The sequence below is a fragment of the Schistocerca gregaria genome, chromosome 8 (genome assembly GCF_023897955.1).
Source record: "Schistocerca gregaria isolate iqSchGreg1 chromosome 8, iqSchGreg1.2, whole genome shotgun sequence".
In the NCBI taxonomy this organism is placed as follows: Eukaryota; Metazoa; Arthropoda; class Insecta; order Orthoptera; family Acrididae; genus Schistocerca; species Schistocerca gregaria.
The window spans coordinates 111,154,506-111,182,006 of NC_064927.1; the positions used below are offsets into that span (position 1 = coordinate 111,154,506).

The 27,501-nt window shown below is 45.7% G+C and overlaps 1 protein-coding gene across 1 annotated transcript in view; it reads right to left on the minus strand.

The window, feature by feature from the left end:
• LOC126284014 (vesicular glutamate transporter 2-like) overlaps window positions 1-27,501 on the minus strand; it is a 275,507-nt gene that overhangs the window by 33,557 nt on the left and 214,449 nt on the right. The window contains exons 6-8 of the mRNA XM_049982559.1: window positions 21,295-21,425; window positions 8,691-8,814; window positions 6,599-6,732 (exon numbers count right to left, since the gene is read on the minus strand). Of these exons, the coding sequence (XP_049838516.1) occupies window positions 6,599-6,732; window positions 8,691-8,814; window positions 21,295-21,425 (389 nt within the window). The remainder of the gene's footprint in view (window positions 1-6,598; window positions 6,733-8,690; window positions 8,815-21,294; window positions 21,426-27,501) is intronic.

Sequence of the window (27,501 nt, forward strand, 5' to 3'; positions counted from 1 at the left end):
CAGACTGGGAAGCTTTCACCTCTGCTGTCACCATCGAATCTCTCCCACACGGTAACATGGATGAGATGGTTGAGTGTGTCACAAGAACTATCGTTTCTGCTGCAGAAATTCCGATCCCTTGTTCCTTATGGTGCTCTGGTGGTCGCTCGAAATTGAGAGGTCTTTAAAGACTGTAGGTGGGCTCTAGAGCGACATAAGGGGCACCCTTCCATGAAGCACATAACAGATTTTAAACGGCTTTGTGCCCGCTTATAAAAAGACGGACACAGAGGTATTATGAGAAGTAAGTCTTGACCATTGGGTGCCATACGTACCCTTCCCAAGTCTGGGCGAGGATCAATCGAGTTTTTGGGTACCAGACTCCAACAGGTGCTCATGACGTTAACATAAATGGCGAGTCATTTACCGACGCAGAAGCGATTGCCGAGCACTTTGTTGATCACTATGCTCGAGCCTCTGTGTCGGAGAATTACCCGCTACCCTCTCGCGTCCTCAAATGGTGGATGGAAGGGAAGCACCTCTCGTTCACTACACGCCACAGTGAACCATATAACGCCACATTTACAAAGTGGGAGCTCCTCAGCGCCGTTGCATGTTGCCATTTCACAGCTCTTGGGCTGGATCGGATCCACCATCATACGATTAAACAACTTTCGTCTGACTTCAAGCGACATTCCTCGTCATCTTCAGCCAGTTCTGGTGCGATGGTGCCTTTCCATCGCAACGGCGGGAGAGCACCATCATTCCAGTGCTCAAACCCGGCAAAAACCCGCTTCAACGTTCTTTGTAAGCTGTTAGGACGAATTGTAAGTCGGCAGTTATGTTGATTTCTGGAGTAACGGGACATTCTGGCTCCATACCAGGGTGGTATCCGCAAGGGTCGCTCTACCAATGATAATCTTGTGGTCCACGAGTCTGCCATTTGAACAGCCTTTTCCAGACACCAACACCTGGTTGCCGTCTTTTTTTGATTTACAGAAAGAGTATGACACAACCTGGCGACATCATATCTTCGCCACTTTATGTGAGTGACGTCTCTGTGGGCCAACTTTTATCCAAAACGTCCTGTCAATCTATACTTTCGGTGTCTACGTTGGTGCCTCCAATAGTTCCCTCCATATCCAAGAGAATGGGGTCCCACAGGGCTCTGTATTGAATGTCTTTCTATTTTCAGTGGCCATTAACGGTCTGGCAGCAGCTGTAGGACCGTCTATCTCACTCTCTCTGTATGAAGACATGATATGAATTTCGTACTGGTCCGGCTAAAAGTGGCAAGTCCAGCAAGAGGTGGAAGTCAGTCATTTGGGAGCCACAGCGACACTGAGGTGCTCTTATCTGGAGCTGCTGAGCGTCGAGTTTTGCGTTTGCTGACCCCATTGCACCATTGAAGTGTTCGCCTAGTGACAGGGGCCTTTAGGACGAGTCCAGTGACCAGCACCCTGGAGGAGGCTGGAGTCCCTCCATTCAATATCAGACGTGCACAACTGCTCGCCAGTTACGTTGCACACATTCGTAGCTCTCCTGAGCATCCGAATTACCGTCTTCTATTCCCAACCACGGCAGTTCACCTCCTGCATAGGCGGCCCAGGTCAGGGCTAACGATTGCAGTTCGCGTATGATTGCTTCTGACTGAATTGGAGTCCTTACGTTTACCACCTCTCCTCGAGGTCCATTCACGTACACCTCCATGGTGTAGCCACAGGCCGAAGCCTCGCCTGGACCTTTCACATGGCCCTAAGGACTCCGTTAACCATGAGGCTGTCCGCTGTCAGTTCCTCTCGATTCTTGAGGTGTTTCGGGGCTCTGAAGTGGTTTACACCGATGGCTGGATGAATGATGGTTGCGTTGCCTTCACGGCGGTCATACTGAACAGCATTCCTCACCCAATGGCTGCAGTGTATTCACTGCAGAGCTGGTGGCTCTATCTTGTGCACTTGAGTACATCCGTTCATGCTCTGGCGGTCATTTCTCGTCTGGACTGACTTCCTGATCAGGTTACAAGCTATCAACTAGAGCTAACCTCGCAATCCTTTAGTAGCGATCATTAAGGAGTCCATCTATGCCCTGAAATTGTCCAGTCGTTCCGTTGTGTTTGTCTGGACCTCAGGACACGTCGGCATCCCAGGCATTGAACTTGCAGACAGGCTGGCCAAACAGACTATGCGGAAACCGCTTCTGGAGATGGGCTTCTCTGAAATGTCCTGCATGCTCTCTTATGCCTCAAGGTTTTTCGGCTTTGGGAGGTGGAGTGGCATAACAATACGTACCATAAACTCCATGTCATTAAGGAGAATGCGAATGTGTGGAAGCCTTCCCTGCAGGATTCTCGCTGGGAATCAGTTGTGCTTTGTCGACTCCGCATTGGCCATACGTGACTCACCCATGGTTACCTTCTCCGTCGTGAATACCCACCTCAGTGTCGCTGTGGCTCCAAAATGACGGTCTTCCACCTCTTGCTGGACTTGCCACTTTTAGCCGCTGTGCGGTGGACTGTTAACTTTCTCAGCACCCTACCTTCGGTGTTGGGCGACAATGCTTCAACAGTAGCTTCAGTGTTACGTTTAATTCGTAAGGGTGGGTTTTATCACTTGATCTGAGTTTTAGCGCATGTCCTTCAGTCCTCTGTGTACTCCAACCTAGTGCTTTTAAAGTTTTAATGTGTTGCAGAGAGGCTGGCTTCTCCTTTTTATTTTCGTGGTCTGCCACTCACTGTTATGCGCTTTCTTGTTTTACTCTTTTCTAATTGTTTCTTGGGTCTCTCTGTTGTTTCTTTGTCCTCTTTTGTTCCTTTTAGTGTTTGGTTCCTTTTCTTTGTTCTTTTGGTTTTCGTTCCTTTTGGTATTGTGCTGTACATATCTTTTGTTTTATTGTACCCGTTGTGGACTTGTTTTATAGGAACAAGGGACCGATGACCACGCACTTTGGTCCATTCCCCCCTTCTTCCTCCCTCCCCTTGAACCAACTAACCAACCAACTGCCCGCCAGTTACGTTGCACGCATTCGTAGTTCTCCTGCGCACACGAATTACCGTCTCGTTTTCCTAGCTACTGCGGTTCATCTCCCGCATCGGCGGCCCAGATCAGGGCTTAGGAATGCGGGTCGCGTCGATCGCTTTTGTCTGAACTGGAGTCCTTGTCTTCACCAACTCTACTCGAGGTCCATTCACGCACACCTCCATTCACAGGAGCCCATTCACAGGATATCCAGCAGTTACACACAGCCATTCAGGCCATAAAGAACAAGAGCCGACGCACTATCCTATCCTGTCCCTAAGGGAGCAATACACAGTAGGCTGCAGACATTTCCTAGATTTTTCACTTAAAGGTGGTTTTGGAATTTTAGTGAGTAGGTTTTCGAGAGATAGTTTGCGACTGTCTCCAAGCGCCTGTCATCTCAAGCAGGCCTACATTCTGCGGATAGCAAACATGAATAGTGTTATATCGTGTATCGCATGAATATTTTGTAAGCAATGTCCTTAGTACAACATATTTTTCCAATACCCTACCAACGCCTGCCGGTGTGGCCGTGCTGTTCTAGGCGCTTCAGTCTGGAACCGCGTGACCGCTACGGTCGCAGGTTCGAATCCTGCCTCGGGCATGGATATGTGTGATGTCCTTAGATTGGTTCGGTTTAAGTAGGTCTAAGTTCTAGGGGACTGTTGACCACAGATGTTAAGTCCCATAGTGCTCAGAGCCATTTGAACCATTTTTGAACCCTGCCAACGAACCGAAATCTACATCTACTCCTGTATCCCCCAAGCCACCTTATGGTGTGCAATATATGGTACAATGTCTACAAGTGCCACAATATTTTTTTCTTGTTCGCAGAGGCGAATCATGTTCGGGAAGAACGAGCGTTGCTAAGAATCAGTGTGGGCTCGAAACTCCCTAATTTCGCTAGTAAAGTATTTTGCTGAGGTATATGTTAGTTGATTCTTCTAAAAAAAAGGATACTCTTGGAAATTGAAGAGTTAATCACACCGTGGAGCATTAACGCGTCTCTCATATGGTCTACCACTGTAGTTGGATGAGTATATCTATGGCGTTTCCGTGCTTACTAAATGAACCAGTAAGAAATCGCGCTCCTCTTATCTGATTTCGGAGTGACGAACGGTATTCAGGTACCGGTCAAAGAGGCTTTTACTGGTGGACTGCACTTCCTGAGGATTCTTCCAATGAATCTCAGTCTGGTGTCTGCCCTACCTGCGATTAGTGTTAATTGGTTGTTCGACTTCACATCGCTCCCTGCTCGTATTCCTAGATACTTAGTGGTTATGACTGCTTCCAGCGCATATTCGTCAATCACGTAATCATACAATAATGGGTCTTTGCACCCATATATTCACAACATGTCACATTTGTTTATGTTCAGAACCAATTATCAATTGCAGCAACAAACGTTGATCTTCTACAGGTCTTCCTGGATTTCACTACAATTTTCCGGCGTTGCTTCTTCTCTGTATACATCAGCATCGCCTGCGAAAAGCTTTATGGAACTTCCGATGTGATCCACTGTGCCATGTACACTGAACCGCCAAACAAACTGGTTTAGACATGCGTATTCAAATACAGAGATATCTAAACACGTAGAATGCGGCGCCGCGGTCGGTAACGCCTATAGATCACAACAAGTGTTTGGCGTAGTTGTTACATCGGTTACCGCTGCTACAATGGCAGGTTATAAAGCTTTAAGTGAGCATCAACGTAGTGTTATAGTCGGCACACGAGCAATGGGACACAGCATCTCTGAGGTGGCAATAAAGTTGGGATTTTCCTGTACGACCATTTCACGAGTGTACCGTGAATATCAGGAATCCAGTGAAACATCGAATCTCCGACATCGCTGCGGTTAGAGAAAGATCCTGCAAGAACAGGACCAACGACGATTGAAGATAATCGTTCAACGTGCCAGAAGTGCAACCCTTCCGCAAAGTGCTGTAGATTTCAATTCTGGGATATCAATAAGTGTCAGCGTGCGAACCATTCAATGAAACATTATCGATATGGGCTTTTTGAACCAAAGGCCCGCTCGTGTACCCTTGATGACTGCACGACACAAAGCTTTACGCCTCGCCTGGGCTCGTCAACACCGACATTGGACTGTTGATGACTGGAAACATGCTGTCTGGTCGGACGAGCCTCGTTTCAGATTGTGTCGCAGAAATGGACGTGTACGGGTGTGGAGACAACCTAATGAATCCATGGATCCTGCATGTCAGCAGGGAACTGTTCAAGCTGGTGTGGGGCGTGTGCAGTTGGAGTGATGGGACCCCTCATACGTCTAGCTACGACTCTGACAGGTGACACGTACGTAAGAATCCTGTCACCAACTGCATACGCTCATGTCCATTGTGGATTCCGACAGACTTGGGCAATTCGAGGAGGACAATAAGGCACCCCACACGTCCGGAATTGCTGTAGAGGGGCTCTTCTGAGTTTAAACACTTCCACTGGCTACCAAACTATCCAGACATGAACATTATTGAGCATATTGTTGTGTAGTGGCACTTTTGCGTGCTCGCGAGGGCCCTACACGATATTGGGGAGGTGTTCAGTTTCTTCGGCTCTTCAGTGTAGTAATGCTCCCATAACACTTCCTTGGGGTACACTCGAAGTTATTATTACGTCAGAAGATTTCTGTCCATTGAGTATGACTTGCTATGTTCTGCTTCCTAGCAACTCTTCAATCTAGAGATATAGTTGGTCTGACATTCCATACGCTCATATTTTGTTCATTAGGCGGCAGCGCGGAACTGTGTAGGTCGCCTTCCAAATGTCGAAGAACACGGCGGCAGCCTGGGCGTGATATTTATTTGCTTTCTGGGTCTTGTGGGCTAACGGAATGAGCTGCCTATCATTCGATCATTTTGTTCGGAATCTCTGTTGATTCCTACAAAGGCCATTTTCGATCCGCGGATATGAGACAACACACGAGTATAGAACGTGTTTCATAAATCTACGACTGATTGACGTCTGAGGTGTAGCCCTATGGTTTTGTGCGGGTGTTCGACGGTCCTGTTTTTCCTGTGACTGAGCATTGCTGCGCTTACGTTTTGTATACGAAATGACATCTATAATGTGCGCCGGCCTGTGTGAACGAGCGGTTCTAGGCGCTACAGTCTGGAACCACGCGACAGCTGAGGTCGCAGGTTCAAATCCTGCCTCGGGCATGCATGTGTGTGACGTCCATAGGTTAGTTAAGTTTAAGTAGTTCTAGGTTCTAGGAGACTGGTGACCTCAGAAGTTAAGTCCCATAGTGCTCAGAGCCATTTCAACCATTTTAAAATGTGCGTTATTGATATTTTAGACAGAAGATAATGTGCCCTTTTTTTTCGTTTTGCGAGGCGTACAGTCTTACTTCACTGAAAATTTAAAGCGAGTTACCAGTCTTGGCACCTTATCAAGACCTGCTTTTAATTTGAGCAGTTTTTCATTATCTGCAAAACGTTTGAGGTTACTGTTAATATTGTCCTTAATGTAAAAGATGAGGAACAAGGGTCCTAGCAAAGTTCCCTGGGGAAAGCCTGAAGTTGCATCTGGCCCTGTCGAGGACTCCACATCCGAGACGATGCGCTGAGCTGAGAGCGTGACTTACGCACCATGGTGGTGGAGAGGATCTGGCGGCGCATCAGCCAGTCGGCGAGGTGTCCCGAGAACTGCAGGATGATGGCCATCACCAGGTACGGCAGCGCCGACATGAAGCCCGCCTCCTTCAGGTTGAAGTGCATCGCGTCTGCAGCAGACAAACGGAGCCACTGGCTGATAGTGTTTCGCTGCAGACTGCAGTGCACTGGTCATGCCAACTATTTTTTGTTGATAAAGCTGTGAATATTTTTCATTAATTTTAAAGCGATAACTAAAGATTTACTAAGGTAGGTGTCAGGCCCACGTAGAGACTTTCTTGAACTTCATGCTCCTTATGCATTTAGTAAGATTTAATTTCTCCTGTTTGTTTGGTAAGACTGCACTTTTAGCCTGGTCAGGCAGAGTTAAGAATATTTTCTGTGATCAGTGGTGCACAGATTCAACGCATTTACAAAATTGCGTCACGGATGTCGTGCTAGTGCATAGAGAACATCTTTGCACACTTACATAAAAATCAAAATGGCTTGGATGGCCGTTGCCCGACAGTGCCTGCCGATAAATAAATAGGAAGTACAGCCGCTTTTCATAGTTTCTGATGCCTTTCTTTAAATACACTGAGTCTTTGCAGCATTGTTTACAGAAAATATTTTGGACACTGCCTACTCAGGCTAAAATTGCAATTCTAAAAGTATCAATGAAGAAATTAAAGCTCAGCAAGCGCGTAGAGACGATCCAGTTTAATATATATTTACTAACTGTTAAACAGATCATCTAATTTACATTTATACAGCAGACAGACAGGAGATGTTGTACGCTGCTACCACCTTAAGTAAGTAAACGTCAGTACTTTATCGAAGCCGGCCGAAGTGGCTGAGCGGTTCTAGCCGCTTCAGTCTGGAACCGAGCGACCGCTACGGTCGCAGGTTCGAATCCTGCTTCGGGGATGGATGTGTGTAGTGTCCTTAGGTTAGTTAGGTATAAGCAGTTCTAAGTTCTAGGGGACTGATGACCACAGCTGTTAAGTCCCATAGTGCTCAGAGCCATTTGAACCATTTGCACTTTATCGAACTTTTCCAAACTTTAGCAACTGCTTGTTATCACATAGTTTTTTTAATTATCTCTGGCGCTCTCAGAAATTTCAAATCTGAAATTTGCTCTCCATACTTTGTTTCTGCCTTCTGAATTCTGAATTTACAAAGAGGTAGTGGTTCAAATGGCTCTGAGCACTATGGGACTTAACTTCTGAGGCCATCAGTCCCCCAGAACTTAGAACTACTTAAACCTAACTAACCTAAGAAATCACACACATCCATTCCCGAGGCAGGATTCGAACCTGCGACCTTAGCGGCTAGAACATCTCGGCCACACCGTCCGGCAAAGAGGTAGTGTTGAAAACGCTAATCTCTAAATAATGTAGACAACACCAACCTTTTTATTAACTTATCACTATATGAGCGAAATCTTACATATAATGCAAACACAAGCCTATCAAATGAAAATTTTATTCCCTTCTCGAAGATGTAATTTTATTCTGCTTGCCAGTCTTCCAGTCTAGGTTACTGCTGGAAAACCAGTTGAGGTAAGTACTCATTTTCCCGACAGTTCGTACATTGCCTATTTGTGATTCTCTACCTTATAGTCTCATCAACAGGAATTTAGCAATTGTTCTTACAACAATTATTAGTTCAGTCAACTAAAAATTGAAGGATACGACGGAAGAAAGTGATAACCCACAACAGGACATTTTGCGTTACTGCGTGTTGTATATAAATGGAATGAGAGCAGGCAGCTCATGTAGCGGGCGATGTTTTCTAACAGTGCCCGTGGAAGTACTTGTCAGCAACACGTGGTGCAATCAAAAACACGACACATAGCTTGACCGGACTAATCCTTACTAAACTGATGTTTAGCACTTTCTTCCGCTAATCGTTTCACTTATCTTAAACTCCGTAGTGTGAGCACACCAGTTGTATCTGCTGTTTGTTTGTATACTAGGCACAACAGATTCAGTCTCGGATTATCGTGTCATTTGAAATTCCACTCTTCAGATGCGCCGTCGGATCGAGAAGTGACTCTTTTCCTTTGTACCAGCCTTGTCACACACACCTTTCATGAACGTGGGAAGTTGCGTCAGCAGTGTGTAGAAACCCCAGTTCTCGCAGAAATGCGCCATCACGATCGACCACACAGGCATCGACTTCAGGAATTTCCCCCAAGGGTGCACGACTTTCTGTAAAAGAAAAAAAATGATTCGACAACATTTTACAATATTATCCAGAGTGGCCCAGCTAACCGACCAGTTCTTCAGAAAACATTAGCTATTTTTGAAACAGGCACAGAAGTGAATACGGTGACATTTTTAATTTTATGTTAAGGAACCTAGCAGTTTTACGCGGCATTTCACAAGTAGAGCACTGTTCACATTTGTTACAGACACCAAAACTTTATTTTTCCACCGCAACTTCCTTCCACACTGACCTAATCGTGCATGCGAATGGAAGATTGAGAACTTAGTTTCTTGTGGCGGTATTCTAGTATAAATTCAGATATCAGATATATAAAAAAGGCGGTCAGAAAGAATTACTGTAGTGAACGAGGTATTAAGTTTTAGTCCGAAGGGAATCACGAAAATACTCAATCCTCATGGGGTGATCAGGATATAGAATTCCTTCCTGTCTTCGGATCTACGTGAAATAAAATAGGCAATCCTCGACAGAGGAGCTGCTCAATCTATTTTACGATTGTAGTAGAGGGAAACATGAACTAAAGAAGTTTATGAGTTGAGGTCTGTTCTGAACGTCTGGTCTTAATAATGATAATGAAATTACTTTCTTTAAAATAACGAAGATTGCAAGATTCGTATCTAAAAGCTTGACTGATCCAATACATAGCACAACCAACGTAAAACGTACAAAATATCTCGCTAAACTCGTTCTCAAACGACCCTCCACTATAAACTGACCTGCCCCTGAAAAACGTATATATGTGTCCACCTCCTTAGAATAAAACCTCGATAACATTTCTCATTAAAACACATATACATAATGATGAGTCTGTGTATTTTCAGTAACAATAATTCTGACGCAGTATTTAATGTCTATAAATATTTTTGTCTTAGTTATAATGATTTATACGATGCCATCTGTCTTTATAGATATATAGGTGCAAATCATTTACAGTAGTCAAGGTCTGATTTCGTATTTGATGACTTTCTGGAATGGAGATCACGGTCAGGGAGAGAGAGAGAGGGCGGGGAAGGGGGCGGGGGGACAGACAGACAGGGAGAAAGAGAGAGAGAGAGAGAGAGAGAGAAAGAGAGAGAGAGTAAGGAGAAAGAGAGAAAGATTTGCTTTTTACAAGCAAGCGCCGAGACTTGGGTGGCACCAGCAGTACAGCAACTCGCGTATATAAAAGGAAGGAAGGAAGATTAGAGTTTAACATGACGCGTGAGAAAACAATGTTCAGATGTGTGTGAAATCTTATGGGACTTAACTGCTAAGGTCATCAGTTCCTAAGCTTACACAATACATAACCTAAATTATCCTATGGACAAATACACACACCCGTGCCCGAGGCAGGACTCGAACCACCGCCGCATGAGAGCGAGACCATTTAGACAGAGCTGAAACTCGGGTTACGAAAGGATAGAGAAGGATATCGTCCGTGTCCTTTTGAAAGGAATCATGTCACCCGCATGACTTTGCTCTACCTCCTTCTAAGCCAAGGACGTAATAAATTTCCGATGTTAACTATTACATAACGCGAACTAAAGGGATGCTAAACGACCGCTTTCACTGATCAAATATTAAACGCTCTGAATAACCGGACATCACCCATTGGTGTTTTTTGTGATCTCTCAAAGGCCTTTGATTGTGTAAATCATGGAATTCTTTTAGATAAGCTAAATCATTATGGTTTCAGGGGGGCAGTGCACAAATGGTTTAATTCATACTTAACTCGAAGAATGCAGAAAGTTGAAATAAGTGGTTCATATAATGTTAAAACAACAGCTGATTCCTCAAACTGGGGGGGCTATCAAGTACGGGGTCCCACAGGGTTCGTTCTTAGGTCCTTTACTTGATATACATTAATGACTTACCATTCCATATTGATTAAGATGCAAAGTTAGTTCTTTTTGCTGATGATACAAGTATAGTATTAACATCCAAAAACCAAGAACTAAGTGATGTAATTGTAAATGAAGTTTTTCACAAAATTATTAAGTGGTTCTCAGCAAACGGACTCTCTTTAAATTTTGATAAAACACAGTATATACAGTTCCATACAGTAAATGGCACAACTCCAGTAATAAATATAGACTTTGAAAAGAAGTCTGTAGCTAAGGTAGAATTTTCAAAATTTTTAGGTGTGTCCATTGATGAGAGGTTAAACTGGAAGCAACACATTGATGGTCTGCTGAAACGTCTGAGTTCAGCTACGTATGCTATTAGGGTTATTGCAAAATTTTGGTGATAAGACTCTCAGTAAATTAGCTTTCTATGCCTACTTTCATTCACTGCTTTCGTATGGCATCATATTCTGGGGTAATTCATCGTTGAGCAGAAAAGTATTCATTGCTCAAAAACGTGTAATCAGAATAATAGCTGGAGCCCATCCACGGTCATCCTGCAGACATCTATTTAAGGATCTAGGGATCCTCACAGAAACCTCACAGTGCATATATTCACTTATGAAATTTGTTGTTAATAATCCCACCCAGTTCAAAAGTAATAGCAGTGTGCATAGCTATAACACCAGGAGAAAGGATGATCTTCACTATGCAGGGTTAAATCTGACTGGCACACAAAGGGGTAAATTATGCTGCCACAAAAGTCATTGGTCACCTACCAAACAGCATCAAAAGCCTGACAGATAGTCAACCAACATTTAAAAATAAATTAAAAGAATTTCTAGATGATAACTCCTTCTATTCATTGGCTGAAATTTTAGATATAAATTAAGGGAAGGAAAAAAAACTAACTTAAACATTAGTGTCATGCAATATTTTGTGTAATGTAATATCTTGTACAGACATCTTTCATTAACCTGACACGTTCCACATCATTACGAAGTGTCGTATTCATGATCTATGGAACAAGTATTAATCTCATCTAATCTAATCCACTCAAGAAAGTTAAAGAGATGCTGCTTTCAGAAAAAGACAGCCTTGATTTTCTTTCAATGGAATTTACAACGCGTTGTCAGTTACATTGGTCGATCTATACACACAATTTTCAGAACTCTCCATACATCATAGAGCTATATTGAAAATATCGCGATTTTGACAAATCAGCTGTGGTCGGACGCAATACAATTATGTCTGCTAATACGTAAATCTTATCCCACGTACCTGTTTTCAGGTATTACGACACAAAGAAGCCGTTGATATCAAAATATTCAACAACAGCTTTAACTGGAACAGCGGTTATATCCTCAGCGGTGCATCGAAACGGGCTCTCCATGCAGGAAGGCCACAGAGTAATAAGCTGAGTCACGCACAATTTGACGCAGTCAGCCTCGCTGCTAGAATTCCTGAATCTCAGACGTAATCACTGGCAGTATTATGAAGGTACAGTGACTTCGTGACGTTCCCGTCAGGAAATTCAGTCAGCTAAATGCCAACGGCATATTAGTACGGCAGTTAACTCGTGAGATGACGACGGAGGAAGCCATTCACAATATACAAACAAGTTGGGCGCGACTGGAAAACCGAGAAACGTTTTTCCCCAAATTGAAACTGTTATAACATCAGAGATAGTAGATCGTAATGCTGACTAGTTGCCGCGGAACTATACGGGTCTCCAGTTAATAAATCGAGCGCCAGCGACCTGAATTCGAACTTCCCGTGCAAGCCTTATCGCTGCGAAGGTATACATGGTCCCTGACGTCATTCGTTCCTGCACTGGCTCGCACCTCCGAAGTTTTTGCTGCTTTTCGCCAGAGACAGGAAACTCGCCAACACGGCTTCTCAGCTCTGTTTTCCTCCACTTCTGCACTTGCCCACAGCACTACAGACCTGGCAAGTGGGCGTGGCGAGCTTGCCTCACAGCCACCTATGCTACAGCTGGTCGCACAGGGGTATCAACCACACTACTTCTGAGGTGGAAATCTCTTATTCCGTTGCTCCCAAAGCACCTACTTCAGGAGCAATATCCTCCCAAATGCTGGGGACAATGGTCCCCTCCCTACAGCCAGAGAAGCAACAGCCTCCTCCGGCTCCTCTCACATGGAAGGGCTCCCTTGGAACTCTCATTTCCTGGGTGACCGCTTCCTACCAGTTTTGCATCTGAGTATGAGATTGAGATTTTGACGTCCCCCGCCGCCTCACCCACAACTGAAACTGATACAAACGCTCAACCAGTGGCAGTAGGTCATCCTGAGGTGTGGACTGCCGCCTCGATCCCTACATGCCTTCCCTGGCTGCAGAGCCATCCTCCAGCGGAACTGCGGCAATTTTCTGTCCCACCTGATTGAGTTGTGACGACTCTTCAGTGCTACACCTTCTTTTTGTGTGGTTCAGAAAAGATGGTTTTCCACAATGACTTGGTTACTATTGGGGGTACTACATAAACCGTCATGACTGTGACAGACTGTCAGGTGTAGTTTGCATCTATCCCCTGCCAGTAGCGAACCTGCGCCCCTTCAAATACCTTTAGAGGCTGTGGCTGTCAGGGCGAGGACAACGTGGAAATTACCAGCTCTAGCAGCTACCCTCCTGAAGATGGTGATGTGTCGCACCATGTCTTGGCTGCTCTAACTTCCCCCACCTTATGTGCATTTGGGCGATTTGAACGTCCATAACACTTTGTGGGATGGAACCAAAGTATTCGGCCATGGTAAAGACATCGAGGCTCTACTAACTCAACTCGGTCTTTGCCTTCTAAATACCAGTGCGCCCACTCATTTCAGTGTAGCACATGGCACATACTCGGTCACTGACCTCTTGGATTTAAGTCCTCGCCTTCTCCCATCTATGCACTGGAGAGCTCGTGACGTCTTGTGTGGTAGTGACCACTTTCCACTCTTCCTGTCCACGCCCCAGCGTCATTCACCTGGTCGCTTGCCCAGATGAGCTCTTTACCAAGGCTGACTGTTACTTCCGTCGAATCTCCATTGCGTGACAACATCGATGAGGTGATCCAGACAATCACTACTACCATTATTGCACAGCTGACTCTTCAATCCCTCGTTCCTTGGGTTGCCGCCGCAGTAGTTGGTGTCTTGGTGGTCGTCGCAAATCGTTGCGGCGATTAGAGACTGGAAGCTGGCCCTCCAATGTCATAAACGTCATCCCTGGAGCATCTCACCGGCTTGAAATGGATCTACACACTGGTCCGTCAGCACAAAAAATGATAGAAGCAGAAGTGTTGTGAACGACACATCACCAATATCAGATCACGAATTCCAGGTCTGGACCAACCTCAGACATCTCAACAGGTGAAACTTTCTGGCAGATTAAAACTATGTGACGGACCGAGACTCGAACTCGGGACCGCCACAGAGTGAAAATCTCATTCTGGAAACATCCCCAGGATGTGGCTAAGCCATGTCTCCGCGATATCCTTTCTTTCAGGAGTGCTAGTTCTGCAAGGTTCGCAGGAGAGCTTTTGTTACGTTTGGAAGGTAGGAGACGAGGTACTGGCAGAAGTAAAGCTGTGAGTACCGGGCGTGAGTGGTGCTTCGGTAGCTCAGATGGTAAAGCACTTACCCGTGAAAGGCAAAGGTCCTGAGTTTGAGTCTCGGTCCGGCACAAAGTTTTAATCTGCCAGGAAGTATCATATCAGCGCACACTTCGCTGCAGAGTGAAAATCTCATTCTGGATCTCAACATGTATCAGACGCCTGCATGCATACCTGTAATTTCCACACATGGTGCTGTATCCCCCCGATCCAAACGTAATCGCACAGCGTCTTACCAAGCATTATGCTTGCACCTCTGCATCTGTGAATTACTGCCCCACTTCTCGTCTCCTAAAACAGCGGGTGGTTTGACAACAACCGTGGTTTGCTCCCCGCCGGCCTGAGCCATATAATGCTCCCTTCAGTGAGTGAGAATTTCTCAGTGCCCTTGCCGACTGTCCTTACACAACCCCTGGACCAGACAGCATCGATTCCCTAATGATTAAACATCTGTCAGCAGACTACCAGCGCCACCTCCTTGCCGTCTTCAACCGCCTCTGGAGCAATGGCGAATTCCCGTCGAAATGGCGGGAAAGTATCACCGTTCCAGTGCTAAAGCCTGGTAAGAACCTGCTAGACGTGGATAGCTATCGTCCAATCAGCCTCACCAACGTTCTGTGCAAGTTGCTCGAACGTACGATGAGCCAGCGGTTGTGTTAGCTCCTCAAGTCTCAGGGCCTTCTGACTTCCTCCCAGGGCGGTTTTTGGCGGGGTCGCTTCACCGCTGACAACTTTGTCTACCAGGAGTCTACCATCCGAATGCTATTTTCCTGGCGTCAACACCTCATTGCCGTCTTTTTTGACCTGACGAAAGCCTACCATACCACTTGACCACACCACATTCAGGCAATTCTACTCGAATGGAGTCTCTGGAGCCGGCTCCTGATTCTTATACGGAACTTCTCGTCGCTCTGTACTTCCAGGGTTTGATTCGGTGCTTCACATAGATCGTCCCACATGCAATAGAATGGGGTCCTGCAAAGCTCTGTCTTGAGCACCCGACTGTTTTTAATTACCATCAATGGTCTTGCACTAGCAGTGGGGCCTCCATATCTCCCCTCCTATATGCTGACGAATTTTCTATTTCCTTCTGCTCCTCTTGTTTTGGCGTGGCTGAACGTCAGCTGCAGGGAGCCATACGAGAGGCACAGTTGTGGGCCCTCACCAACAGCTATCAGTTTTCTGCAGCCAAAACGCGTCATGCACGCCTGTAGCCATCTACACTCCTGGAAATGGAAAAAAGAACACATTGACACCGGTGTGTCAGACCCACCATACTTGCTCCGGACACTGCGAGACGGCTGTACAAGCAATGATCACACGCACGGCACAGCGGACACACCAGGAACCGCGTTGTTGGCCGCCGAATGGCGCTAGCTGCGCAGCATTTGTGCACCGCCGCCGTCAGTGTCAGCCAGTTTGCCGTGGCATACGGAGCTCCATCGCAGTCTTTAACACTGGTAGCATGCCGCGACAGCGTGGACGTGAACCGTATGTGCAGTTGACGGACTTTGAGCGAGGGCGTATAGTGGGCATGCGGGTGGCCGGGTGGACGTACCGCCGAATTGCTCAACACGTGGGGCGTGAGGTCTCCACAGTACATCGATGTTGTCGCCAGTGGTCGGCGGAAGGTGCACCTGCCCGTCGACCTGGGACCGGACCGCAGCGACGCACGGATGCACGCCAATACCGTAGGATCCTACGCAGTGCAGTAGGGGACCGCACCGCCACTTCCCAGCAAATTTGGGACACTGTTGCTCCTGGGGTATCGGCAAGGACCATTCGCAACCGTCTCCATGAAACTGGGCTACGGTCCCGCACACCGTTAGGCCGTCTTCCGCTCACGCCCCAACATCGTGCAGCCCGCCTCCAGTGGTGTCGCGACAGGCGTAAATGGAGGGACGAATGGAGACGTGTCGTCTTCAGCGATAAGAGTCGCTTCTGCCTTGGTGCCAATGATGGTCGTATGCGTGGTTGGCGCCGTGCAGGTGAGCGCCACAATCAGGACTGCATACGACCGAGGCACACAGGGCCAACACCCGGCATCATGGTGTGGGGAGCGATCTCCTACACTGGCCGTACACCTCTGGTGATCGTCGAGGGGACACTGAATAGTGCACGGTACATCCAAACCGTCTTCGAACCCATCGTTCTACCATTCCTAGACCGGCAAGGGTACTTGCTGTTCCTACAGGACAATGCACGTCCGCATGTATCCCGTGCCACCCAACGTGCTCTACAAGGTGTAAGTCAACTACCCTGGCCAGCAAGATCTCCGGATCTGTCCCCCATTGAGCATGTTTGGGACTGGATGAAGCGTCGTCTCACGCGGTCTGCACGTCCAGCACGAACGCTGTTCCAACTGAGGCGCCAGGTGGAAATGGCATGGCAAGCCGTTCCACAGGACTACATCCAGCATCTCTACGATCGTCTCCATGGGAGAATAGCAGCCTGCATTGCTGCGAAAGGTGGATGTACACTGTAATAGTGCCGACATTGTGCATGCTCTGTTGCCTGAGTCTATGTGCCTGTGATTCTGTCAGTGTGATCATGTGATGTATCTGACCCCAGGAATGTGTCAATAAAGTTTCCCCTTCCTGGGATAATGAATTCACGGTGTTCTTATTTCAATTTCCAGGAGTGTATATCTACGTGATTACTCAGCTATTCAAAATAAAGTGCCTGGTAAAGGGTTCAATGAACCACCTTCAAGATGTCTCTCTACTGTTCCACTCTCGAATAGCGTGCGGGAAAAACGAGCACTCAAATTTTTCTGTGCGAGCCCTGATTTCTATGTCGTCATCATACTGTCCACCACCATCTGGAACTATACCTCGATGACCATCTCCTTAATGCAGTGGAGACCTACTGCTTTCTGGGATTGGTCTTCGATGCTTGCTTCACTTGGCTTCATCAGCTTAAGGAAAAGTGTTGGTGGCATCTTAATATTCGCTGCCTGAGCTCCACTGACTGGGGTGCTGATCGCCCTAGGCTGCTCCAGCTATACAGAGCCCTTGCGCTGCCCCATTTTGACTATGGGAGCCTGGTGTATGGCCCCACATCACCCTCAGCACTGCAGCTGCTGCACTCTATACACCACTGTAAACTTTGGCTTGGGATGGGAGATTTCTCAACCAGCACAGTGTACAGCCTACTCATAGAAGCTGTAATTCCTCCATTATGTATTAGACGGTGCAACTGCTTGAGAATTACACTGCCCACATACATTGTTCGCCTCCTTTTCCGTAAATCAGTGATTCATCTCCTGGAACAACAGCCCAGATTGGGGATTACAATTGCAGTCCACATTCGGTCGCTTCTTATTGCACTTGAAACTCTGCCTCCACCACCTTTCTTGTGAGTCCACTTCTGAACACTTCCATGGTCCATGCCTTGGCCACAGCTTCGTCTGAAATAGTGTACACCAACGGCTCGATGGTTTGTGGTCACTTTGGTTTCGCTTACGTTCACAATGGCCATACTGAACAGCTCTCCTTGCTGGATGGCTACAGAGGTTTCACTACAGAGTTTGTAGTCATCTCCCGCGCTCTTCAGCTCCTTCGTCAAATTTAGTGACTCCTTAAGCAGCCTACAAGCTCTCGATCAGTGCTTCTCTCATCATTCTTTGGTTATGATTATCGGGGCATCTCTTTACGCCCTCCAAAACAGTTAACGTTCAGTGTCTTTCATTTGAAGCCCAGGACATGTTGGGGTTCTGGGCACTGAACTTGCTGACAGACTGTCTACAAAAGCTACCGGTAACCCACGTCTGGGGATCAGACTGTATGAGTATGATCTCCAATTGGTCTTATGTGGCAAAGTTTTTGGGATATGAGATACTGAATAGCTCACCCTCAGTTCACCAAATAAACCACGTGTTGTCAAGGAGACAACAAATGTGTGGCGCTCATCCATGTGAGCCACTCACGGAGACTTCATTTGCTGGCTCTGCATAGGCCATACTTGGCTGACCCATGGTCACCTCCTCCATCGTGAGGACCTGCCTCAATGTTGCTGTGGTTCCCTCTTGACAGTCGTCCTCATCTTGTTGGACTTTCCAATTTTAGCCACTTTGCGTTGGACTCTTTCCCAGCATCCTGCCCCCAGTGTTGAGTGACAATGCCTCAACAACGTTTTGCGTTTTATGGATCAGGGAGGTTTTATCACACAATCTAACGACGGGCGTGTGGCCTTCTCTCCCAGGCGTCGACCCTAACCTCCATTTTAACTCTTTCTTACTTTTTCTTTGCTGTTTGTTTGCCTTGGTGTTCGTCTTTTCCCTATGTGGTTTCATCTCGGCTTTGAGCCGTGTGTGGCTCATGTTCCCACCATCATGTATTTTACACCCTGTTATTAACGCACTTACATCTCACTGCGTTAATTTAAATTAGTGGTGTCACTGAGTTGCTGCTTTGTCTGACAATTTTTGCTCGACTGTTATTACTTCCTGGTTGTCGTCTGTTGTGGAGTCAGTTGGAACGTGCCAGGAGTGCAGTTCGGACCTGGATTTCGGGTTGCCAGTTCGGGCTGCCAGTCAGTTGGTACGCGTCTGGAGTGCAGTCCGGACCAGCCAGTCGGGGGTTGCAATGCTGCTCTAGAGCAGTCGGATTGGAGCGGTGAGGTCTGCGTCGACATGGCTCGCCCGAACATTTCCGCCACTCATCACTTGAGCCGGGCCACGGTCTTGGTGGATCGCCGGTCGGGCGTCCTACAGGACGACGCGTTTTGGCTCTCCGATCGTTCATGAGTCGGCTGTGTGTGTGTGTGTGTGTGTGTGTGTGTGTGTGTGTGTGCATCGACTCCTGATTTGTCTTCGTGCCTGCTTAGCTACTGCTGGGTATCGTTCAGGTCTTCGTGCAATTGTTTGTCAGGTTGTGTGTGTAGTTGGCGTTATTCCCACTGACAACTTGTTTTAAATGTTGTCGGCATAGTGGCAGTCAGTCGGTCGGTTGGTGCGGGCCAGGGAGGACATCTGCGTGCGGTGCAGTCGGCTGGGTCCTTTACCGGCCCCTGCACAGTGTCGGAGCGTGTGTGGAGCTGTCCGATCACTACGAGCTTCGTGGCTCACCGACCCAGGACGTCAAAGTTGAGTGGTGTGTTAATTACCCGAGCCTCGTCCGTTCATGTTGTGTCGTTCGTTTCGATGGTTCGCTGTTGGGAAGATTTTCCTGTCAGGAACACTGACTATTTGTAGTGGTTGAAATCGAGCCGCCGTCTTGTGGCCGTTAGTGTTCTGGTTACCTTCGCTGGCCACGTAAATTCTTGCAGTGTTCCTTTTTGGTGAAGTTAACTATATTACCTCGTTTCAAATTCAAGTTTACCAGCAGAATTTTCTGTCTTGTGGCCGTTAGTGTTCCGGTTACCAGCCATGGCCACTAACGTAATTTCAGGCAGCTTCCTTTCCTCACTTGTTGTCGCTGTCCAACATGGTGTGTTGTTTGACAGCTTAATACATATTTCATTGTGGATAATGACGTCGATAACAGTTTGGTCTTTGAGTTTTTATGTATCGATTGGTGGCAAGTTAGTAGTCTGGTCGGTCGGTCTGTGACTGTCTCTTGGGGCTGGGTTACCGACGGATCAAGTGTTGTTGGTCCCACCACCACATGTCTCACCTAAGCGAACGTTTTATCAAGAATAGCTGCCCCCCCCCCCCCCCCGGCCCCCCTGGAGACGTCTGAGTGTCGTGGTCTATACTGCCCTGTTCAAGGGTGTTTAATGGTCTGTGGTAATCTATTATAGCCAATGTTTTCAAAGAAAAAAATTTATTGTGTTTTATGCAAGTTAATTTATGTAAATCAATTGTGAGCCCTCAACCGCTTAAAACCTTATTCTTAAATTCATTTATTGTCGTTGGGTTGCTTTTTCATTTAGTGTTCGTTCGCCCATTGAAAACTTAAAGGTTAAGGCATTTTTGAAATTTTCGAAAATCAACTGTGGGCCTTCAGCTGCTTGAGGCCTCATTCTCAAAATTTCCCCTTAAGCGAAAAAATAGCGGCATTCTGCCTGAAATATATTTTAAAATTTTGAAATTTAATTGTGGACTTCAGCCATTTGTATTGCACTTTGTATATGTTTGTTCTATCCATATTTGTTTTGAGGCTTTTCCCTTTTAATTATTTAATTTGCAATTTTAACTACATGTCTTCAGCCACTTCTTGAAATTTATCTTGTTGCTTTTAAGATTTCTTGTTTGGAGGCCTTCAGCCGTGAAAGAATTGGATTTTGAAACTCTTAGTTGTAAAGGGTCGGCTATGTGCCGTTTTGGTTTAAAGGTGTTATTAAATTACAATAAATTACAATTTTACAGTGAAACTGTCCGACACCTTACTTGGCCCTTTCCACAATCGTAATCACGTGTTCTGCCCAGCGGGTTTAGAGGGTGTCTCAGTCTGGTCTTTTAGGCTGGAGATTTTTGTGTGTTGCAGTGTGGTTGGCTCATCCTTTTTACTTTTGTGGTAAGCCAGCCCAGGCCATTTGCTATATTATTTTAATACCTTTGACTGCTTTTCACTTTACTGTAAGATTTCATCTTCTGGTTAGCTTCTTTCGTTTTGTCTTTCTGTACGATCCAAATTCCAAAAAGGAGTCGGGGAAAGTATAATGGCGTAAAACTAACTTTGAATCAGACAGAAAGACTTGAGACTTGAGACATGTTTCCACGAGGAAAAAGGGACTGATGACCCTGTAGTTTGGTCCCTTTACACCCGCAACCAACCAACCAAACAACCAACCAGACAGTTCTCCATGCAGCTGCTGAAAAGGCTGCTGCCCCTCTTCAGGAACCACAGAATTGCGTGACCTCTAAACAGATACTCCTCGGTAGTGGTTGCACTTCTGGTACGGCTATCTGTATTTCTGTGGCGCGCAAGATTCTCCACTAATGTCAAGGTCTCTTGTCCAAGGAGGGGGATGGATGCTGATACTGACTGAATGTTTTGCAGCTCCTGTCGTGGTAAGGCTGAAAACGACCAGGCGATGGCCTGGCTGCGAGCGGACGCAGAGGCAGCTAGTGTGGCCTGTTTACCGACCTTGTGGTCACTGTCGGGGCCCAGCGAGTCCTGGATGTACTTGAGCTCCTCCGGTGAGATCCTGGGGTCTTTCTCCGGACTCTCGGCCACCACCAGCCACCACGCCGTACACCACACGAGGCCCACCACGCCTGAAAACAAAAATAAGTTTTACTGTTCAGCACCTCACAACGGTTATCACCTTGCCTGGCGCTTCGAAAGCAAAGAAATTCTCTGAACAAATTCAAATGCAGACAATAGCACCATGTCAAGTGTGCGATAATGCTAGTAACAACACAAAGATAGTAGTTGTTTGCTATCAGATACGTACTTCCCCGCAAAGTTCCGCCTCACTTATTTTTAACAGCTGTTTGTCGTATTAAATAATTCTGTTCCGAAATATACATAACAGAGCTCTCACAATTGTGATACCTTAGACCAAAGGGAAAGACGTCCCAGTTGGTTCCATATCGTGCGTTCTTGCCGGTGGGATATCCAAGCTCACGAATATTGACTTCTAAACTTCATAACGAATTGGAAAATAAGATCTGGGGACCAGATTATCGACGTTCTTTTTACTGCTGTAATATAGCTTATGATAATAGTTTGTGCGATTCTTGCATTATCATATATATATATATATATATATATATATATATATATATATATATATATATATATGGGATTTCATCAGAGCGGAAGCTGTTAGCTGTTTTGACTACTTTCCTGGCAAGTCTTCCAGCATGCATCCATGACGCCACTTTCAAGTGCATAGACAGACTTCTGTTCAGTAGTTGCTTAATTAGAACTCGTCTCGCTGAACTGAGTTTGGTTAGTGACTTGGGTAATGTAAGCAGCGGACCTCGAAACAGATACTGGTGTATTTTCTTGAGAAATTGACTGAGCTTTAGAAAGAAGTGGGGAACATTTCTGAATTCTTATCAACACACCAAGGCAAGGGTAATGAAAACAGCAGAGATACACACCTGTAGCGCAGTGAAATACACTAGAGAAAACTTGAAAACGGAAACTCATTCACTTACTCAGGAGGTATGCTTAATGTACACGGAAGCTGTATCGGAGAAATAAGGAGAAGAGTATCAAGTACAGAGTATGCATTTAGAAAAATACAAGAGCCATAGGAATTAGATTTCCAAAATACTTTATTTGGATTGTAGTTACATATGACCCAGAATAATGGACATTAAGGAAAATTGAAACTCTTTGAACTTTAGCAGTGAAGAAGAATGGAGCTAATAAAACTGGTTCAAAAGAGTAAATGAAGCAAGAACACTGCTAAAGTATATCTGAAAGAGAAGATTGAAATGGGTGGAACACATTCAAACTGGCTGTGAAGAATTGTCATGTAGTGAGAAACAGAAAGGAAGCACAGTTAGAAGAAGAGGGGAGATTCTAATCAGAACTAAAGGAAACAGCAACGTATTAGACCCCGCAGAGAACAAAACTGAGGTGAAATCTACCCTCCATACATTTATATGAGGTTCGCTGGTATTTAAATGTTGGCAGCTGACAAAAAGGGTGCACAAACGCGTCGCCATGTATTCATTGTTTGCCAAATCGCAGAAGCAATTTTTTCATGCAGTAGTCGTTTGCTATGAGTGAGAGCAAAGCCTCGGCAGTTATTGCTGCCACCAGGTGCAAAGTGTGTGCACAAATTCGATTTTTATGAGGAGAAGGATTTACAACTGCTGAGATTCATCAGGAGTTGTAACTAGTTAACAGTGGCCTTTAGTACTGAGTGGAGGGAATGTTAAACGACGGATTCGAGGTTTCAGTGACTGATGGCTGAGATCGGGTGTCACAGACTATGTGCAAGGCGAATACTGAAAATGGTTACCCGAAACAAACAGAAAGGAAGGAAGATAAAAATTTACCGTCTCGGTGACAGCGTGCTTATCAGAGACGGAGCACAAGTTCTAATTGTTTGAAGAACGGTGACGGATCGGCCGTGCCCTTTCAAAGTAACCATTCGAGCAGTAGCTAGAAGCGATTTAGGGAAAGCACAGAAAGCTGAAACTCGATGGCCGCACGCGGATTTCAACCGTCCTCCTCCCGAATGGAAGTTGAATGACAAGGGCAGAACTGTGAAATGGATGAGTATTTTTGGACTACTATCGACAAAGAGAACATGTTTTCTTTTGGCACATTGCTGCGAGCGACAAAGCGTGGGCATACAACACCAACACATACAGTGAGATGAGGAAACGTAAGGAATAGCGATACGCACATATATAGATGGCGATAGAGTCGCGTGCATAAGGTATAGAAAAGCAGTGCACAGATGGAGCTGTCATTTGTACTCACGTGATTCAGCTGGAAAGGTTTCAGACGTGATTTTGGACGCACCAATATTCCGCGATCCACAGTGTCAAAGGGTGCCGATAACACCGTATTTCAGGCATTACCTCTCACCATGGACAACTCAGTGGCCGACAGGCTTGGCTTAACGACCGAGAGCAGCGGCATTTGCGTAGAGCTGTCAGTGCTAACAAACAAGCAACACTGCGTGAAATAACCGCAGAAATCAGTGTGGAACGAACGACGAAGGTATCCGTTAGGAGAGCGTGGCGAAATTTGGCGATAATGGGCTGTGGCAGAAGACAACCGACGCGAGTGCCCTTGCTGAGAACACGACATCGCCTGCAGCGCTTCTCCTGGACTCGTGATCCTACCGGCTGGACCCTAGACGGCTGGAACACCGTTACCTGGGTAGATGAGTCCCGATTTAGTCGGTAAGAGCTGGCGGTAGGGCTCGAATGTGGCGCAGACCCAACGAAGTTATGAACCAAAGTCGTCAACAAGGCACTGTACAAGCTGGCGGTGGCTTCGTAATGATGTGGGCTGCGTTTACACGGAATGGACTGTTCTCTGGTCCAACTGAAACGATCATTGACTGGAAATCGATGTGCTTGATAACTTGGAGATCGTCTGCAGCTATTCATGGACTTCGTGATTCCAAAAAGCGATAGCATTTTTATAGATTACAATGTGTTATGTTCCCGGGCCAAAATTGTTCTTAGAGTGGCTCTTAGAGTGGCAGAGAGGTTCTAGGCGCTACAGTCTGGAACCCCGCGACCGCTACGGCCGCAGGTTCGAATCCTGCCTCGGGCATGGATGTGTGTGATGTCCTTAGGTTGGTTAGGCTAAGTTCTAGAGGACTGATGACCTCAGAAGTTAAGTCCCATAGTGCTCATAGCCATTTGAACCAAAGATGCTCTTAATGTTGAAAAAAATGTGAGTACTTGATGGATGGTGGACGTGTCTAACACTACTGGGACCCTCCAGGGTCAGATTGCAGTACAGCATGCGCAGAGGACAAGCACGTGCAGCTCGTCACGATCTTTCGGACGCTGGGAACGGTCGAGTCATTGGCGTGAGGGACGTGGGAGCGTCATACCGACAGGCCGCTCAGGCAGCTGGCTGTAGAGCGACGGCTGCAGAAGGAGCGGTGACGGGACGGACTCAGGACAACATTGGGGCAAGAAAGGCATCCTTGGGTCCTCACAGAAGGATCACACTATAAAGAGGTGTTAGAACTGTTCGACTGCATCTCTCAAGTAGACAGAAGACAAAGGCGATATTGGAGGTTACACGCAGAGTAATGACACAAACCTCGGTAACAGGCTACTGGAATCTGAGTTGGGATCTCGAGATGTGATGCGTTGTCTGCCGTTGACACCGCGCCACAGTCAGCAGAGACTGGCATGGTGTGGAGCGGACACAGAGTGGTATTAGATGCATTCAGTGATAAGTGTAGCTTCTATTCACAGTGATCAGATCGACGCCAACGATTCCTTAGATTACTTGGTGATAAGCCACAGGTAGCAGTGGTTGGCGAGACTCGCATCTCTCCAATTCCTGGATTTATCATGTGGAGGGCTAATGGATATGGCAACAGGCCTGATTTTTGGAGGCGACGTAACACCTCATACTGATTTTGATGGTCGACATCAGCTCAGAAAGAAATGAAAATTTAATAATTTAATATACGTCATGTGATGAACACCTCCACAAAAATTGATAAATACCAGAAGGGCGCTTCGTGGTGTAACATTTTTCATAATATTCCAAAACACTCTGCCAGTTAGCTTGCATATTATAAACGTAGATTTGCCGGCCTCATTGTAGATGTCCACTCAGAACGTAACACCAGTACTTTATATGACTGATGTTATAACGTTAATAACCTTATGCCACAAATGTAAATACTGACATATTATTATTAGCGTGTATTCTCAAATGTATGTGTCCCTCTTAATGAGTGCTAGTACGAGATACATTTCTTCTATAATTCGAAAGTAAAAAAAAAAAAACTGTAACTTCACTGACTTATGCAAAGGGAATCGATAGTTAGAACTGTATGATCAGGAAATGTGGAGGGAAGTCCCTCTAAATGGAATATGTCAACATACCGAAGAGAAAGACGGAAGGGTACTACTTTAGCGAGCACGAATTGGGTTTGTGGTAAGCAGCCATCCTGAAGTGGAAAAGGAGAGAAAAATATCGTCGAATTATTATATGCAGCAACATGCCACAATGATTTTCCTCTAAGACATTTCACAGCCCCCGCCGAGACTAAATTTAAGACGGCAAATTGTTTGAAGAGGCATGGTTGCGTAGCACTTTCCACTGATATCGCTGCAGTAGTTCTCTCCAACGCCTCCAGAAAAGGAATAGCATGTTTAGATTTGTGTTTGTGTCAGAGTAACAATCAATCATTTTGCTCGAGTGACTTAATTTGTGTGTGTGTCCATACTTCAGCAGGATGTCTCTGGGAGAACGGCTGTTTACTATCGTGACAAAAAATAAAAACACTTACAGCCGTCCTTATGATTTTATTTTATTTTGTCGTTACCAGTTTCAACGCTCAAACAGTTTGCATTTAGAAGCATGTATGTTAGGAGAACATCCTTGACCTAAGTAACGTAACCTCCATAAGAGTCCTGTTACTGATAAGGAAAATTTCTGAGTGTTCATAAAAATGAAGTTAAATATTTGATTTCTTCTAACACTAACAATTAAAGATTCTTCAGTTAGTCTGAAAGATATTGTAATATATAAATTAGTTGACTTAATCTAATAAACAAAATAGCTGCAGAAAATTATGTTGTTGTTGTAGTCTTCAGTCCGAAGACTGGTTTCATACTATTCTATGCAAACCTCTTCATCTCCGAGTGACTACTGCAACCTACATGCTTTTGAATCTGTTTACTGTAATCATCTCCTATGCAAGTCTCTTCATCTCCGAGTGACTACTGCAACCTACATGCTTTGAATCTGTTAACTGTAATCATCTCTTGGTCTTCCACTAAAATTTTTAGCCTCCACGATTTCCTCCAATATTAAACTGGTGATCCCTTGATGTATCACACATTGTCGCACCAACCGATCCCTTCTTCTAATCGGGTTGTGCCACAAATTCTTTTCCCTCCAATTCTATTCAATACGTCCTCATTAGTTGTATGATCCACCCACCCAATTATCAGCATTCTTCTGAATCATCACATTTAAGATGCTTCTATTCTTTTCCTGTCAAAACTGTTTATCGTCCATCTTTCACAATCGTACATGGCTAAAATCCATACAAACACTTTCAGAAGACTTCCTGATACTTGAATTTATTTCGATGTTAATAAATTCCGCTACTTCAGAAATGCTTTTATGCGATAGCCAGCTTACATTTTATACCCTCTCTACTTCGGCATCATCAGTTATTTTGCTGTCCAAATAGCAAAACTCGTCTGCTAAACTGCTCTAATTGTGTCGTTTCCTAATCTGATTCCCTCAGCATCACCTGAAGTAATTCAACTAAATTCTCTTACCGCTGTCCCCTTACAGTTGTTTTGCTTCTGTTGAAGATCACCTTATATCCTCCTTTCAAGACGCTGTCCATTACGTTTAACGGCTCATCCAAGTTCTTTGCTGCCTCTGATAGAACTAAAATGTCATCGCCAAAACTCAAAGTTTTTCTTTCTTCTCCCTGGACTTTAATTTCTACTCCAAATTTTTCTTTAGTCCCCTTCACTGCTTGCCCAGTATACATATTGCATAACATCGGGGATAAGCTGCACTATGATCAAAAGTATTGTAAGTAGGCTGTTTAGGTTTTCCTATTGGTAACACCGCTTAGCGCTCTGTATGAAAATCACTGGCTGTGCTGTGCGCAGTCTGTGTTTAGTTTGCATTGTTGTCTGCCATTGTAGTGTT